The 18,244-nt window shown below is 47.5% G+C and overlaps 1 protein-coding gene across 2 annotated transcripts in view; it reads right to left on the reverse strand.

Moving 5' to 3' along the window:
* The window catches only part of ABCC1 (ATP binding cassette subfamily C member 1 (ABCC1 blood group)), an 891,484-nt gene that overhangs the window by 78,434 nt on the left and 794,806 nt on the right, over positions 1 to 18,244 (reverse strand). For both annotated transcript variants that reach the window (XM_082260033.1, XM_082260032.1), the window contains one exon: positions 7,079 to 7,225. In XM_082260033.1, the coding sequence (XP_082116159.1) occupies positions 7,079 to 7,225 (147 nt within the window). The remainder of the gene's footprint in view (positions 1 to 7,078; positions 7,226 to 18,244) is intronic.

Here is an 18,244-nt window from a genome sequence, read left to right on the forward strand (position 1 = left end):
GCTCCAGGGAAGACTTTTCCATGCTGATCAACCAGCCTAGCATCCGTAGGACTGTAAACACCTTCTGGGTGTTTGAGCTCACTTGGTCCACTGATGGACCAAAAATTAGTAGATCGTCCACGTAAGGAATCAAGGCTATTCCCTGGAGATGAAGATAGGCCACCGCCTCTGTCAGGATCTTGGTAAAAGTCCTTGTACTGGCTGCTAGACCAAAGGGGAGTGCCTTGAACTGCCAATGTGCAGTCCCCTCCTTGGTGATCACTGCAAATCTCAGAAAGGCCTGGTGTTCCGGATGAACTGGAACATGTAGGTAGGCATCCCAGAGATCCAAAGTAGTCAAACACATCTTTCAACAGGTTTTTGCGGAATGTATAGATACATTACATTGAAAACCTCTTGTATTCTAGGAACTTGTTTACGTTTCTGAGGTTAATGATAAGGCGGTAATTTCCAGAGGGCTTGGTTACCACGAACACGTGGGAGTAAAAGCCTTGGTAAAGCTGATCTTCTGGCACAGGAACCATCACTAGTTGTTCTGCCAGCTCTTAAATCCCATACAAAAGGGCTCATTTTAGTACATCCTTTGGAGGATGAGTTAAAAGTCACTTCTAGTAGGGGTATGGAAGCAAATTCTAGGCAGTGGCCTTCCTGAATAAGGTGATAAATGTATGGACTGACTGAAATTTCCTTCCATTGGGAAATTAAATGAGAAAGTCTGCCCCCCACCTTCACTCTGGCATCACTTAGTATCTAGGGCGCTAGACCCTGGAGAGGGGAAGAGCAAATTACTTCTTTGCCTGCCTCTACCAAAGCCCCACTTCTTATTGGGCTCTTTCTTAACTTTGCCCCGGGGAGCCACAAAAATTTTTTCTATATTTCTCCCTTTTGGGCTTGCTAGGACATTTTTTCCCTTTCTCAGAGGACCTGGACAACACCTCATCCAGGCCTGAGCCAAACAGTAAGGACCCTTCAAAAGGTAGCCCACAAAGCTTCACCTTTGAGGTAAAGGCGCCTTCCCAAGCTTTAACCCAAATGACTCTCCTGGCTGAATTAGTGAGAGCGCCGGTGTTAGCTGAGGCTATCACTGACTCAACCGCTGAGTCAGCCAAATAGGCGACAGCTTTCCCTATAACTTAAAGGGAATCCAGCACCTCCTGACTTACTACCCTGTAAAAGATGTCTTGTAAGTTTTTCTATCCAGAAATCTGCATTCCTAGCAACGCAGGTTGCAGACAGTGCTGGAGCCATAGTGAATGAGTTGCCATCCCAGGCTTTCTTTAACAGAGATTCTGATATACGGTCCATGGCATCCCTGATATTCTGTGTCCTCTGAAGAGAGGTCAGACCTCTTCGTCACTTGAGACAGGGAGGCGTCCAATTTTGGACTCTAGGATTTTTTGCACCTCTTCCTCCCTTAAGGGGAATCTCCTTTTCCACGTCTTTAGTCTAAACAGAACTCTTTCAGGAAACTGCCATTCTTGAAGAATTAAATCTTTCAAGGATTGGTGAACAGGAAATACTTTGAATTGTTTTTTAACCAGTCCTTTATACATCGTATCCTGTGCCTAGGTCTCCTTGGGAGGTTCTGGAATTTCTTCTGTAGCATAAACAGCTTGAAGGAGTCCCTCCAGATTTTCCAGACCAAACAGATTTTCGGTCTCCTCAGCCTCACTATCTGGGTCCACATCAATCTCCTCTCCAGAGCTAAGCTGAGACTTAGCCTGACTTTCTGCATTTCCTAGGTCTTCCTCTTCCCTGGTTTGAGCAGGGGGGAGACCCTGCGAAGCAGGCAGAAAAGCAGACGGGCCTGCCTTGGAAAGTAAACTCTCCTGAGAAGAAGGGCTCTCTTTAGGCCTTAGCTCACCCAGCTCTGTTACCTGGGGGAAAGCTACAGAGGGGCAGAAGGACTGGATATTGGCTAGCATTTCCTCCTGCACAGATTTAAGGAAAACTTTCAACAAACCTTACCGGCCAGTTTGTTAATACACCTGTAACAAAAGGGCTTGGTGTGAGATCTGGGAAGTCTCTCCCCACAATTACCACACTTCTTAGAGGAGCTAGTGCTAGCGGATACAGGTGGTGGAAAATTAGAGGCTTCCTGGGTTCCACCTGGGGATTTTGCAAAAGAAGAGGAGACAAATACAAGATCACTCTTCTTGCCCCACAATACTTGGCCACAGGTCCCCCGATGGGGAGAGCATGGGAACTACCAAGGACTAAGCCGGACACTGGTATTATCCCACAATAAGGAAAAATGGCACTTACCAGTCCTCGATCCGCTCTTGCTTGCAGCCACCTGTGCCGTCTTTCCCTCCTCCTCCATGAGGTGGGTGGCGGCGGGCTTTATACCTTTGGCAGTGTTCTAGCTCTCTGGAGAGCCAGTCAGAGTCTGCCTTGCCGCCACCACGCGGGTCTGGTGTCTCCTCAGCACTAGATTCCCTCTTCTGGGTCGTACTGTGCATGCTCTGCCTTTCCTGCACAAACCGGAAGTTCCGGTTTCAAATCGAGGCTTGGAGCACACTGTGTCCTTCCCTAGCTGTCGCTATGTCCCACGGCCGAACCTTCTAGCGTCTGGCTGAATGGAGGGGAGGACAGAAGGAGACCCTACTGAAGTGCAGGCCAACAGGCTTTGAAGGGACCACAAAATGTTGTGCCAACTGCCTGTATCATGGGGCGACCTGTGATAAGCCTATAGGAAGGCGTTTAGGAAGAGATCAGCCCTCACTGGCATTCCTAAACCTGCCTCATAGGGGAACCATCCAACACACAGTCTTCAGGTCAGAGACAAAAAAAATAAATGTTTCACTGTAGAAGAAACACAATCAATACTGAGGGACAAGGGGAAGGGTGGGGCCTTTTAACAACTGTGAACTGATTGCGTTTCCTGTAGGTTGGAGCCTCATCTCTCATGTGTTGCCATCCTGGAAGGGGAGAGGAGAAAAATGATTTCTTTACATAAGAAAGGTGAAGTCTACCAGAAAATCAGCAAAGCTTTATTTGTCAGTCAGAATACTGTAGCAAAAGTGATACAGAGAGGTCTAGGCTATCCATGGAAGTTACCACCTTGACAGCAGCGCCTTCTGATGAGAAGGGTTGAAGAAAAAAGCCATGCAAGTTTACTGCAGTTAGCTAAAGAAGTAGAAAGCCAAACTGGGATGATGGTTTCCTGTGACACAATACGGCATATGCACGGATGTCGTTCACTAAGGAAGCCTCTCCAAAAGCTCATGCACAAAAAGCCAGCTTAGAATTTGCCAGGGCCCATACTGAAAAAGATGACTACTGGGACTCTGTACTCTGAAGTGATGAAACCAAGATAAATGTTTTTGGAATGGGTGGCTTCAAAACTGTATGGTGTTGCAAAGGTGAGGAGTACAAAGAAAAATGGATGGTGCCTACAGTCAAACATGGTAGTGGCAGTGTCCTTATGTGGGGCTGCATGAGTGCTGCTGGTGTAGGGAAGCTGCATTTCATTGATGGTATCATGGATTCACAGATGTACTGCTTAATACTGAAAGAGAAGATACTACCATCCCTCTGTACCCTTGGTTGTCATGCACTTTTCAAACATGACAATGATCCAAAACACACATCTAAGGCCACTGTTGCATTTTCGAAGAACAGGGTGAAAGTGATTCAGTGGCCAAGTGTGTCTCCTGATCTGAACCCAAATGACCACCTATGGGAATTCTGAAGAGACAAGTTAAAAATCACTCTACAATCCAGCATCCAAGCTCTAAAACAGGTCATTCTTGACGAATGGAAAAGATAGATGTTGCAATACGTCGCCAACTTGTTCATACCATACCTAGAATACTTGGTGCTGTCTTTACAAATCATACAAAATTACTAGATGTAGTAGTTTTTGTTGTGGTGTGTATTATTTTTGCATTAACTAATTTACAAAAACTTCAGTTTTTCTCAATCAGTTATATTAACCTTACTTTCATGTAATGGAGCTAAACAAATGTTCTATAAAACTCAGTTTCTGTCAACATTTTGGAAATTGTTCTACTGTTCGTTGAGACGTTGATTAAAATTTTACTTTTCAAAAGGGGTGTAATCATTTACGCTGAGTACTGGATGTGCGTGAATATATATATATATATATATATATATATATATAAAATCTTTTTTTTTTTCAGGCTCTCTCTTATCCCCCTCTCCTCTCTCTACTACTCATTCACATTGTAATGATTGCTTACTTTACAGGAAAGCAAGCAAACACACTAAGGCCGGCCATACATGGTTCAAATTTCGGCCGGAAACCTGCCGAGATTGGAACCGTTAATAGGATTTATTGATCAACTTGTCTAAAACCAATTGAACAGACAAGGGCTCACTGCTCAAGGTGGTGTAATTGCCTGATGACTCACACAGGTGCATGCCCCGGCTCGCCTCCGTGAAAACTTGATAAAGGAAAAGGAATTGGCAGCACTCCGGGTTGAGTCAAAATCCAGATTTATTGACTGGACATCCAAATAATGACAATCGTGACAAGGTATGTCACGATTTACCTTGTCACGATTGTCATTATTTGGATGTCCAGTCAATAAATCTGGATTTTGACTCAACCCGGAGTGCTGCCAATTCCTTTTCCTTTGTCTAAAACCAGCTTGCCAGGTTTTCTTGCGATCATTAGCGGCTGCTACAGGTCAACAAGGCCTATGATGAAAGGTAAACCATTCCTACTGTGAAACACGGAGGTGGATCGCTGATGTTTTGGAGATGTGTGAGCTATAAAGGCACAGGAAATTTGGTCAGAACTGATGGCAAAATAAATGCAGTATGTTATCAAAAAATACTGGAGGAAAATTTGCATTCATCAGCCTGGAAGCTGCGCATGGGACGTACTTGGTCATTGCAACATTACAATGATCCTAAACACAAGGCCAAGTCGACCTGTCATTGGCTACAGCAGAATACAGTGAAGGCTCTGGAGTGGCCATCTCAGTCTCCTGACCTCAATATCATTGAGCCACTCTGGGGAGATCTCAAAACATGCAGTTCATGCAAGACAGCCCAAGAATTTACAGGAACTGGAGGCTTTTTGCTGGGAAGAATGGGCAGCTTTACCATCTGAGAATATAAAAAGCCTCATCTACAAATACCACAAAATACTTCAAGCTGTCAGTGATGTTAAAGGGGCAATACACGGTATTAAGAACTGGGATATGTAAACTTTTGATCGGGGTCATTTGGGTAGTTTCTGTTTTCATTATGATTTAAAAAGAGTAAACACAGTTGATTGATAATAAGTGGCTTCAGCCAAACACTAACCATGAGTGAAAGAAAAGTTTTTGTGTTATCTTTCATATTCTCTGGAAAATGGCCAAGAAATCATGAATTTTGTCAGGGTATGTAAACTTATGAGCACAACTTTATGTATAAGGGTAAATGCGACATTTGAAATACTTGCAACCGGAAGTAGTGGTTTTGCAGCGACTAAAGCAGCTTTTTTTCATCTGCACAGTGCTTTTTATTAATATGAGCCCCCTTAACCGGAACATAGGAATTTCTTTCACCACTTCTGGACCGGAAGGTTTTACCCCCTTAATGACCAGGCCATTTTTTTGCGATATGGCACTTTATGTTACTTTAACTGACAATTGCGCAGTCCTGCGCCTCTGTACCCAAATAAAATTAATGTCATTTTCTTCCCCACAAATCGAGCTTTCTTTTGGTGGTATTTGATCCCCCGCGATTTTTATTTTTTGCGCTATAAACAAAAAAATAGCGACAATTCTGAAAAAAAAAAAACACAATATTTTTTACTTTCTGCTATATAACATTCCCAATAAAAAAGAAAAAAAAAAAAAAGTCAAATTTTTTCATCATTTTAGGCAAATATGTATTCTGCTACATATTTTTGGTAAAAAAAAAATCCAAATAACTGTATATTGATTGGTTTGAGCAAAAGATATTGCGTCTACAAACTAGGGGAAAGATTTATGTAATTTTTATTTAACATCAGCAGGACAGCTTGTTTTCTGGCTAGATCGCCAAGTAAAAAAGGAAAGAAAGCGTAAAAAAAACCCTTGAATGTGGCTATCACATTTAGGCATTGGTGAGCAGCAATATAATAAGTGTTTGCTTTTGGATGCATGCTAAAAAGGACCTTATTCCACTAAATAGCTTGGGGTCATCTGAAAACTCTGAATTGGTACTTTTAATCCCAAACTTTACATAAAATTTATGAACCATTTGAAAAGTCGCAATATTGAAGTATTCAATACTCTGAACACGGTCTTTTAGCCAGTTTTCTATGCTTAATACAAACTGAATTTTCCAAACCTGCAGACTAACTCTCATCATCAGCTGTGCGTAAGATAACTTTGCCAAAGGCTTTGGCAAAACCAACTCTACTATATCCACAACCACTCCCTTGCTAAGTTTTTGCTTACTTCCTAATAAAAAGAAATAACTTCTGTCTCTTATGAATCAATGCTATTGATTCAATGCAAAACCTCTTCCATGTGTGTTAAAAAAAAAAAAAAAAAAAAAAAAAACACGATTCTACATTCATTGAAACCATTCCCACCCAGTCTATTCATTGAAATATAGGACTACGAATGACAGCAGTGCCGAGTGAGCCTAGCTTAGGCATACTTACACTGGTAAGTGCTCCAAGCTGAACCAATGTAAGTATGCAATAAAGATCATGCCTGGAGTTCAGCTTTAACTATAAGCTAAAGATATTACAAATACATTAACATTGAATTTTGGCTATTTTTCTGTGTTTCCTCTGTACACAGCAAGTGAACAACATTGACATCTGCAGGCTGAAGAAGTTGAATTGTAAACAAATGCTTTCAGCCTGCATGTGATTTCTACGAACACACAACTAGTGTTCACTCAGCAAGGAACCCACACTACATTGGTCGGTTGGTTAACCCAAATGAATAAAAGGTGACTTTTTTGTGAGCACTCTTTGGAATTGCTATAGCTTGTATCAACCCCCTCATTGCTACGACTGCACAAACTGATGTTAACAGTTCACATCTCTCTGCAAAAAAATGGCATTGTTGTATAAAAAGTAGAGGGCAATCAAATCGGTTATGAATTCTTGTCCACTTACCTTTTCCCCACCTTGGACAGTAGCATTAATGTTCTTCAATGCCAGGTCTAAATCTTCACGGTACCGTAAGCAGAAATTTTGGAACTCGATCTTTCCTTCAGGAGGCCAGCTGTTTTCTGGTTTAGTCTCCGGAAGGGTCCATGGAGCCTAAATAAATATCCAAGAAAACAAAGCCTAGTACACAGAGCTGCTGTTAGAAATCCCGGGGCCCCGTACAAACTACCTGGCAGGCCCCCCCCCCCCCAAGAAAATATTAAAGATATATCTAGCTAAAATTACAACAAAATCACTATTATCAGACACAAATATAACAACTCGCATAATTCCTGCTAAATCTAAAAAAAAAAAAACTATGTTAAATAAAAAAGAAGATGAGATAAGAAAAATATACAGGCTGGGCAGTTGGAGCTCAGCGATCAGAGAGACAGAGAAACAAATTTACAATTTACAAATAAACTAATGAGCAGAGATAAGTGCTGGGAGGGGGGCCCACACAAGGGAGGGGGATTAGTGAGGGACAACTGTCTCTTTCTCAACAGATAAAAGATGATAGCAGGGAGAGGGACAGATCAGATTCAGGTGCTGGAGGAAGATTTCTGTATTTGTTGTCCATCACTAATCCCCCTCTCTGTGTGGGCCCCCCCTGTGTGCTCGGGCCCCCTACAAGAGGAAAGCATAGATGTGGATATGAGGCTCTGAGGAAGAGGCACGGCCTCGAAACGCGTCAGCCCTCTGCTTTCATGAGATATCGGACTTCTGCAATGATGCTACCTTATGGAACTGATATGTTTGACTTTCACGTTTGTTTGTGAGTAGCTGATTTATATCTTTTTATTTTTCAATAAACTCGCTGAGGATAATGCGCTAGGCTGGTGCGCCCTTTCTTTGTTTTGTAATTCAGTGTTTTGGTCGACCACCCCGGTCGTAGGGGGCAGCAAAGCCCAGCCATAGTGGATGCCAAGTTTGAGTATAAGTTCCAGGATTGAGGCAGCCTGAGGACCAGGTTCCGAGCGCAGGAGTAGGGTGCTGAACAGCACTAATCTTTTTCTAGATGTGGATATGCACAGACCAGTTATAAGAGCCATATGGTAGATATAATCTGTGACATACTCATTCTGTCCCTCACTTAAATTTGGCATTTACAGAAAAATACACGGCACCTTTTGACAAAACTTTTTTTTATTTGAATTAATAAAGCAGATATTTTTAGCTTAGTGTTTTTTGGTGCCCAGGCAGTTGTTTAGTGCTGTAGAATTAGTGCCACTGCTGGACAACTTTCACTGATACAAGTTCTTCGATACATATCGAAAAAAAAAAAAAAAGACTCGTCTCAGCTTACAAAAACATGAGGTGTGATGTGCTAGCAGGCATCAGAGACCATTGGGGTAATCATTCAACCAGTCCTCAATGTAAATTTTTCTGATCTTCCATTTTTAAAAATGTGATTTTTAACTTACTATAAAATACATTTCTCTGATGTTCATTGACGGACACAGCTCCTGATTCTTAACTATTGGGTTATACTGCTCCCTACAGGAGTAGGGCACTAGGCAGGAAAAAGCTTGACTACGCCAGGGGGTAAACATCCACTCTCAGCTATAGGCACTCAGTTTTGTTACAAGCAGGGTCAGAAGAAAGCCAACTCCACAGAGGGACGGGTGCTGGGTCCGTCAATGAACATCATAGAAATTATTTTTTACGGTAAGTAAAAAAACTATTTTTGACTTACCGTTAAATCCTTTTCTCTTAAGCTCATTGACAGACACATATTCCATATTTTGATATCCGTAGGGTATTACTGCCCCCTACAGGAGTAGGACACTAGGCAGAAAAAAAGTTCTGGCTACACCTATGGGCAGTCCCAGGGGGTATACCCTCTCTCTCCCTGCTATAGGATGTCAGTTATGTAACAAAGCAGTGTCAGAGAAATCATACCAACCCAACTCAAAATAGAGGGGCGGGTACTGCGTCTGTCAATGAGCTTAAGAGAAAAGGATTTTACGGTAAGTCAAAAATCCAGTTTTCTCTGTCGCTCCTTGACAGACGCAGATTCCATAGCTTGATATCCGTAGGGACGTCCCAAACCAGTGCCATAAATGAGGGGTGGGATAACAGAAAAAACCCAATCCAGAAGGCCAAAACAGAGCCAACCAGAAGAACAGAGGACTCATCGAAACAAGAAGATGAGACCCACCTGAAAAAAACAGAACCCCCGAGGTAAACCAAAGGTCCCCTCAAACAGCAGCCACCAAAACCTTGCGGCCAAAGGAGGCATCCGCCGATGCCAGCACATCAACCTTATAAAATTTAGTAAAGGTATGAACAGACGACCAGGTAGCCGCCTTGCATACCTGAAGCACCGACGCCTGATGGATGGCGGAAAGCCCAGGAAGCACTAAGAACCCGAGTAGAGTGCGCCTTAACAGGAAATGGAGGAATCCGACCCTTAATAGAATAAGCCTGCACCACCGTCTGCCTGATCCATCTGGAGATAGTCGTGGCAGACGCAGGCAACCCTTTTCTAGGGCCATCCGTGATCACAAAAAGCGAATCAGACTTACGAAAGGAGTCAGTAGTAGCAAAGTACACCCTGATTGCCCGAACCACATCCAAGGAGTGCAACGCAAACTCACGAGGATGACTGGTCTTAGGACACAGGGAAGGCAACACAATATCCTCATTCAAGTGAAAACCGGAAACCACCTTAGGAAGGAAGGATGGATTCGGACGAAGAACCACCTTATCCCTATGAACCACCAGATAGGGGGGAACGACAGGACAACGCAGCCAGTTCCGACACCCTGCGCGCAGAAGTGAGAGCCACCAAAAAGGCCACCTTCTGGAAGAAAATCACCAAGGCTGAAACCTGACCCTTGATAGTGCTCAAGGCCAGCTTCCCCCTTGCAGGAAGGCCAAGATCCGAGCCACCGAGTAAGAGCGTGGAGGAACCCCGAGGGACTCACACCACGCGATATAAGACTTCCACGTGCGATGATAGATCTTTCTAGAAGTCGCTTTCCTCGCTTTAAGCAGAGTAGGAATAACTGAAGCAGACAAACCCCTGTCCTTCAGCACCTGGCTCTCAACAGGAAGAAGTCGCCAAGGAGCGTCTGCGACCAGCCTGACCAAGTCGGCGTACCAGGCCCGACGAGGCCAGTCCGGAGCCACAAGCATGACTGGAATTCCTTCCGCCTCTATCCTTCGAAGAAGTTTCTTGAGATGAGGAAAGGCATACAGCAGCTGATACTGCCCCCACGGGGCAACCAGTGCGTCTGTGGTGTCCGCCAGAGGATCGCGGGAGCGGGCTAAAAACCTCTGCACTTTCCTGTTGAGCCGAGACGCCAACAGCCTTTAAGTCCAGAATTGGACGCACCTTGCCCTCTTTCCTGGGCACTGTGCACAGATTTGAGTAAAAGCCCCGAAAACGTTCCCCACAGGGAACCGGAACTACCACTCCCTGTTGTATCAAGTCCTGTCCTGCCCCCAACAGAGCCGTTCGGTGATCCGGGGACAGTCACACATTGGAAGGGAAGAACCTCACCGGTGGAACTGACCGAAACCCGATCTTGTATCCCGACCGTATGACCTCGTGAACCCATTTGTCTTGAATCCTGGAGAGCCACGGGTCCGGGAACTGGCAAAGACGCCCCCCCACCCCTGACATGGGTGGGGGCGCACCTTCAGGCCGAAGCGGACTTGCACTCCGGTCTGAAAGAACCGGATTTCTGCTTACCAGACCAGGGTCTCTTGAAACCCCTAGAGGGGGCCTTGGAGGGCTTCGCCTTGTCACCCGCCCCAGAGGAACGAAAACACTTCTTGTGGGCTGAAAAGGAGGATCCCCGTCTGCGACGGGGTTTCTAACCCCTGGCTGCCTGCGGGAGAAAGGTGCTCTTGCCCCCAGTGACACCTTTGATAATATCATCCAAGGTAGCACCAAACAGGCGATCCACCTGAAAAGGGAGATTGGTCAAGGCTTTTTTGGAAGCCTGATCCGCCGACCAGCACTTCAACCATAGCATACGCCGGAGGACCGCCGCCGAGAACGACAAACGCCCCAGCAGTGGAGCAGTATCCAGCGCGGCGTCACAAACAAACTGCAGGCCGACCCCGCCAGGGAGAACATAGAGCGGGACACAGATTCCGCCCTACGATCAAACGGGTTCCCTAAAGGACAGGGGATCCTCCACCGGGATAACAGTAGCCTTATTTAGCCTGGAGACCGGTGGATCCACCGAAGGCGGCACCGTCCATTTCTTAAGGAGGGACTCTTCAAACGGGTAGCGCCTAGCAATCCGTTTGGGCATCCCAGGGGGTCGTTTCGGACGGACCCACTCCTTCTTAATGATATTGTCAAAGCATATGGGAAAAGGAAAAACCTTCGTCACCCTAGAGGGCTTGCGAGTGCCAAAGGCAACCTCCGTATCAGTCGCATCCGCATCCTCCAGCTTTAGGGTCTCCCGGACAGACACAATCAGTCTTGCGCTACAGGCAGAAAGGTCATCCTCACTGTCAGAGGACACGGGGCGGGAGACAGCAGCCCCAGAGGAGAGACCCGCGTCAGCAGCGACTGGCTTAGAATCAGAATCTGAGGCATCAGACGAGACGGGTAGGCGGGAGTCGCTTTCTAGCCCCCCGCCCCTGACAGGTCACCTCCACCCGGGACACAAATGACTCCAGGACCGCCAAAAGCGCATCAATGGTGAGCTGGGGACCGGAGGGCCCTGCGGCCACCTCGAGGGGATCAGGTGGGGACACAATTACAGCAGGGTTCATGGTACACCAGGGGAACCCGTCAGCAAATTATGACAAAACAAAAAATGTTTTTTTTTTAAAAATGTCTCCCAGCGCTACAGCGCCCCCCAGTGGCCAGGCAGCATGCCTAGAGACCCCCGCAGAGAGACCCCCAAAAGGCTCACCACCCGATGCACCAGAAGTGTAGAGGACCGCTCAGCAGCGCTGTCCGCATGGGAAGAAAGGCCTGTGGAGCGATGTGCCCGGGTCTAGGGAGGGGCTCCACCCCCTCACATGCCTCCAGGAACTCCCACTGCAGCCCAGCTCTGAAGAAAAAATGAGCTGGGTGTACCAAGATGGCCGCCACCATGAACTACACGAGGAGGCTACAAGAAAATGGAGGCCCCGTGCGCTGAGGCAGGAAGGGGGGTCCCCGGGGGCCCCCACCAACACTAACAGACGGTCGATCAGCAGGTAGGCCCTGGGAAGCCAGGGAGGAAGCCCTCCCGCACAACAGCCGTCCGCACCGTCGGGACCCCCCGCCCCCTTCACGAACAGCCAGCCACCCCACACACAAACACCCCCCCCGAGGGGGGGGGGATGGGGGGGGAGAGGGACACCACAGGGGGGTGCACATGGGAACCCAGATAAATGGGGGTCCAACCGTCCCAGGGAGGGGCCCGCGTCCACCCCAGAGTCAGCCATGAGGAAAAGGGGGGAAATATTTACTCACCATACCGGAACAGAGCGGGCGCCACTCCAGACAAAACCCCTCGTCGCTCAGTGGGGAAGGGGATGTCGGCCAAAAGGAACGCTGCGACTCGGTCGCCGACCGGTCGTATGCGACTCGGCGGGACATTTAACTCACGGGCCAGTCCCCGTCCAGTGGGACTATGTCGCGGCCGACCCAGCGCGGAGCTAGGGCCTGCACGCGCTCGTAGGCGGGCTGGGGTGACCACTGGACCTCAGCATCCAGCCCGTCACCCAGATCCGGCATAATTGCTTGTAGATCTCCCAGGAACAATTCAGAGAAAAAAAGCTAGCTAAAAAAGGATTTATCTAAAAAAACTTGCCAGGACCAGAGATCCCAGCAAGGAACTTAGGTCCTTACTCCTGACTAGGCAGAAAAAAAAAACTGACATCCTATAGCAGGGAGAGAGAGGGTATACCCCCTGGGACTGCCCATAGGTGTAGCCAGAACTTTTTTTCTGCCTAGTGTCCTACTCCTGTAGGGGGCAGTAATACCCTACGGATATCAAGATATGGAATCTGCATTTGTCAATGAGCGGCAGAGAAATCCCCATTTCTCTTTCGTTCATTGACGGACAAAGCTTCTGAATCTTCTTAACCATTGGGATGTTCCAAAGCAGTGTTAAACATGAGGGGTGGGAAAAATCAGAAAAAAATTCCCAAGGCTAACTATAGCCAACCAGGTAACAGAACTCAACCATAAACAACTGGAGCTCATCTGCAAAAACAATACACCCTCAAAGAGAACCAGGTCCTCTAAACAGCAGCCAGCAAAAACCTTTGCGACCAAAAGAAGCATCCACAGATGCCAACACATCCACTTTACAAAAACTCTGTAAAAGTGTGCACCGACGACCAGGTCGTCCTAGCTTTTAACAGTGTTGGAATCACTGACTCAGACAAACCTCTATCCATCAGCACCTGGCGTTCAACAGCCAAGCCGTCAAAGCCACCGACTGTAAAGCAGGATGGAAGATCGGGTGTTGGGACAGCCGATACTCGCTGAGAGGAACGAACCGCTGGAGAGTGAAGCCACTATATTAGGGACTCTTTTGTTCTGATAATCCAGAGACTGCGGAGTCTTGTCCCATTTGGTCAGAATCTCCCTTTGCACGGACCTCGTATGGAACTGCGCAAACGGAACCGCCTCAAAAGGTAGACACCATCAGGCCCAGCACTCAGATGCAAGTCCTGAGGGATGACCATCTGCTGGACAGCAGGAGACGAATTGCAGCCTGCAATTTCTGGAGTTTGTCCAGAGGAAGGAGCACTCTGGCTAGGGCCGTGTCCAGAGTCAGAACAAGATAGTGGATGGAACCAGAGCAGACTTCTGAAAATTCAGAATCCAGCCGAACTCCCTCAGAGTTCATATGGTGATTTTCAGGCTTTCCACCAGAGCAGTAGGAGACTCCGCTCACAGAAGGACAATGCTAGCACCGGGGATAACACTTTTGTGAAGACCCGAGAAGCAGAGGCGAGACAAAAAGGTAATGCCACAAACTGATAATGCTCCTCTTCCACGGCAAAGCGGAGGAAGCCCATGTGACTGGCACATATTGGAATGTGAAGGTAAGCATTCTTGATGTCGATATAGGCAAGAAAATCACCCTGATGCAGGGATGCCACCACCGTGCGAATGGACTCTATCCAGAAATTCTGCACCCGCACAAAGCAGTTCAGCGCCTTGAAGTCCAGAATTGGATGCATCTTGCCTTCCTTCCTGGGAACTGTAAACAAGTTTGAGTAAAAACCCAGAAAACGTTCCAAAGTCAGCAGCTCGCTAATGCGTTTGGCTGTAGAAATCGCAACCAGGAATACCGTCTTGAGAGTAACCCACTTCAAGGTTATGACTTCCCCCTGTGAAAGTTTTATCCAACCTTGTAACACTGTTGCCAAATCGCATTTAGGCAAAATGGTAAAAAGGTAATGGTAAAAAGGTAAAATTTTAAATGGAACTGGTCTAATTCTTGCCAAACCCTTAAAGAACCTGCACACTGGGGGTTCCAGTGCCAGGGACCAGTCAAGAAACACTGACAAGGTCGCCACATTGACTTTCAATGTGCTAATGGTCAGCAGTTTGTCTGTGCCTTCCTGTAAAAAATCCAAGATGCCTGGGACACCTGCAAGCTGCTTTTTGGTGTCCAACCAAGAACAAAAACCTTTCCAACATTTTAAATACATTGCTTGTCTCCAGGGCACTCTCAAACACTCTCTATCCTTGGTATTTTTTATTTTGTTGGGTGCTAAACTCACGATGGCTAAAGCGTGGAAGAAACCCTCAGTTTCATATAGTGCCGCCAAGCGCAAAATATCCTGGATCATGGCCCAGGAAAAAATGGTGGCGATCCTGCAGGATAAAGTTTCCAAATTTGAACTGATCTGGGAACCATGGGCTAGACTAAAACATATTTCGATTTCATAGATAAACCTACCATAGCTCAAGGTCTCCCGGTGATCCTACCCCTCTTCTCCTCTTCCTTCTCCCTTTCCACTTCTCTCCACCCCTCTCATGCTACCTTCTTAACTATGTTCTCACAGGGCCGTTTCCTCTTTCCTCTAAGGTGCATCTGCTTGCTCCCTCTATTGACCCCAGCTGAGAACTTGGGTTTCCTCATTCCGGAGGAACCCCCGATATCCTTTCTAATTGGTTGCCCGTCCTGGTTCCCCAATGTTTTGCAACCTCTTCGAGTGCTGGGGACCCGGGTCGTCAACTTTGTGTACGACGCTCTCAGAGGTTGAAGGTTAAGCTGTGTTTTCTACGTCATTGTCAGAATTTACCTGCACCTGAAATTTCGAGTAGTCAATTTGTCCTTACTTTATGTTGTTTTTGTTTCATATTTTTCATTTGCCTTCTGTTGTGCTCACGTTGCTGTAGTTCTAGTAGCGTATCATGCTACCATAGCGGGATGAGGCTTCCCCATTTTATGCTTCCGGCTTTACATGATCGGTTGCGGATAAGGTTCTATAGTACGTGCACTGCACGGTTTAACAGACTCAAATTGTTTTTTTTTGTTGTTCATGCAGGGAGGTAGTTTAACTGTCTCTTTAATGCTGTGTCACATGTTGTATTGATACTGTATTCCTTGTCCGCTTGTTTTTATTGCTTCTTAATAAAAACTTATTACATTGCTTGGGTAACTTTTTTCCTACTAGATAGGATTGTGAGCACCACTACATCTGAAGTCCTTTTGATTTTAATTGAATTTCCTCAGATACCAAGTCGACAATTTCAGCTTCTGAACTTTTGGTAACAGGTCCGGCCCCTGAGCCAGCAGATCCTCCCTCTCAGGCAACATGAGGGGAGGCTCTGAACCCAGATGCAAGAGAGCTGAAAACCAAGGCCTTTTTGGCCAATATGGGACCACCAGGATCAAATCGGTGATCTCCTGAGCGAACTTCCTTAGGACTAGAGTAAAAGGTTTGCACAGGGAAAAGGTGTAGCACAGGTGAAATGTAAATTTCTATGCCAGGGAGTCTATACCTACCTCCCTCCTTCTCCAACGAGAAATATATTGGAACTTTGTTGCTCACCTTGCTGTAGAACAAATGCACGTCTGGGAGGCCCTACCTCTGAGTCCCTAGCTGGAAAGCGTCCTTGTTCAGAGACCACTCTCATTCATGCACCCGATGGCTACTTAATAAGTCCACTCCCCTGAGGTGGACTGCAGAAATCAGGTTTGCTTCTGCCAAAACAAAAATGGTGCCGGCCAGCTGCATTAAGAAAGGGCACCGTGTCCCTCCTTCTCTGTTGACATATGCCACTGCCACCACGTTGTCCAAAAGGACTTGCACATGGTGACCAACCAGATCTTTTGCGAATGCCCTCAGGGCTTCCCATATCACCCGTAACTCCCTCCAATTGGCCGAACTCAGGGATTCTGTCCTGAACCAGGCCCCCTGGGCCACTTTGGTTCCCCAAAGGCTCCCCATCCCAAGCACTGGTGCCCGTAGTAATACAGATGGTCACCGGGAAGGACCACTGAAGACCCTTTAAAAGGTTCTCCTCGCTTTTCCACCACCAAAGCGTCCGCTTTGTCTTCAGGGAAAGGCAGAAGGTTTCACCCAATGACTGTTGTCTCCTGTCCCAAACACTTATGAAGTTGTTTGGAGACACCTGAAGTTGGCCCTTACCCAGGGAACCGCCGGAATCGTTGCCACTAAGAGCCCCAGGCCAGACATGGCTGTCCTAAAGTATAGTGCTAGATTGCTTTGAAAGGCAACTGCTGTAGCTTTTACCTTTTCCACTTTTTCTACTTTGTACCCCAGATAGCACAGGTTTTGTTTTGGGATCAGGTTTGATTTCTCTAGATTTATTAACCAACCTTGATCCTCTAGAAACAGAATGGCCATCCACAGGTACTTCTGTAATTGGGGCAAAGAATGGGTGAAAAATAAAAGGTAGTCTAAATATGGGATGACTGAGATTCCTTCTAGTCTCAGGGGGGACAGTGCCTCCGCGAGGACCTTCGTAAATATTCTAGGGGGAAGAGGGTTTCGCAAAGGGAGCCGCCGACTTGAGGGTTCCGCAAAGGGAGCTGCCGACTGAGGGTTCCGCAAAGGGAGCTGCCGACTGCGGGTTCCGCAAAGGGAGCCGCCGACTGCGGGTTCCGCAAAGGGAGCCGCCGACTGAGGGTTCCGCAAAGGGAGCCGCCGACTGAGGGTTCCGCAAAGGGAGCCGCCGACTGAGGGTTCCGCAAAGGGAGCCGCCGACTGAGGGTTCCGCAAAGGGAGCCGCCGACTGAGGGTTCCGCAAAGGGAGCCGCCGACTGAGGGTTCCGCAAAGGGAGCCGCCGACTGAGGGTTCCGCAAAGGGAGCCGCCGACTGAGGGTTCCGCAAAGGGAGCCGCCGACTGAGGGTTCCGCAAAGGGAGCCGCCGACTGAGGGTTCCGCAAAGGGAGCCGCCGACTGAGGGTTCCGCAAAGGGAGCCGCCGACTGAGGGTTCCGCAAAGGGAGCCGCCGACTGAGGGTTCCGCAAAGGGAGCCGCCGACTGAGGGTTCCGCAAAGGGAGCCGCCGACTGAGGGTTCCGCAAAGGGAGCCGCCGACTGAGGGTTCCGCAAAGGGAGCTGCCAACTGAGGGTTCCGCAAAGGGAGCCGCCGACTGAGACCTGGCAAAAGGGGATCACTGTCTGAGACCCCTCAAAAGGGTAGTGAGGGCTGAAGCTCTTAGGCCCGGAAAGGGCCTAAAGTTGTGGGAGCGGCCATACCGCTAGTAGGCCGCAAAAGCAGAAGGCCTAAAGTTGCGGGAGTGGCTGTACCGCTAGTAGGCCGTAAAAGCTGTGGCTTAAAGTACAGCGGGAAGCCCCAGTAACACAGCCCTGCCCCTAAACCAGCATCCCACAGTCCATTAACTATGCCCCATGACTCAGATATGGCCGACCCAGTGTGTAGCCTAAGGTCTGTGCGCGCTCGCTGGCTAGACTGAGGAGACCTCCTGGATCTAGATTATCCAGCCCGTTGCCCAGCCTGGCTGTTGATAGAAGATCTTTGCTGGGAAAAAAACCCAAGAAAAGAGAAAAAGACAAAAAAATAAGGGAACTTCAGGTCCCAGCAGGGAGCCAGGTCTTTACTCCTCACTAGGCAGAACACAATGAGCTGCTTATGGCAGACAGAAGGTTGACTATTAGCTAGGACTGCCCACGGTGCAGTTATTTTTTCTGCCTAGTGTCCTACTCCTGTAGGTG

This window comes from Pelophylax lessonae (genome assembly GCF_965119305.1).
Source record: "Pelophylax lessonae genome assembly, chromosome: 6".
Classification (NCBI taxonomy): Eukaryota; Metazoa; Chordata; class Amphibia; order Anura; family Ranidae; genus Pelophylax; species Pelophylax lessonae.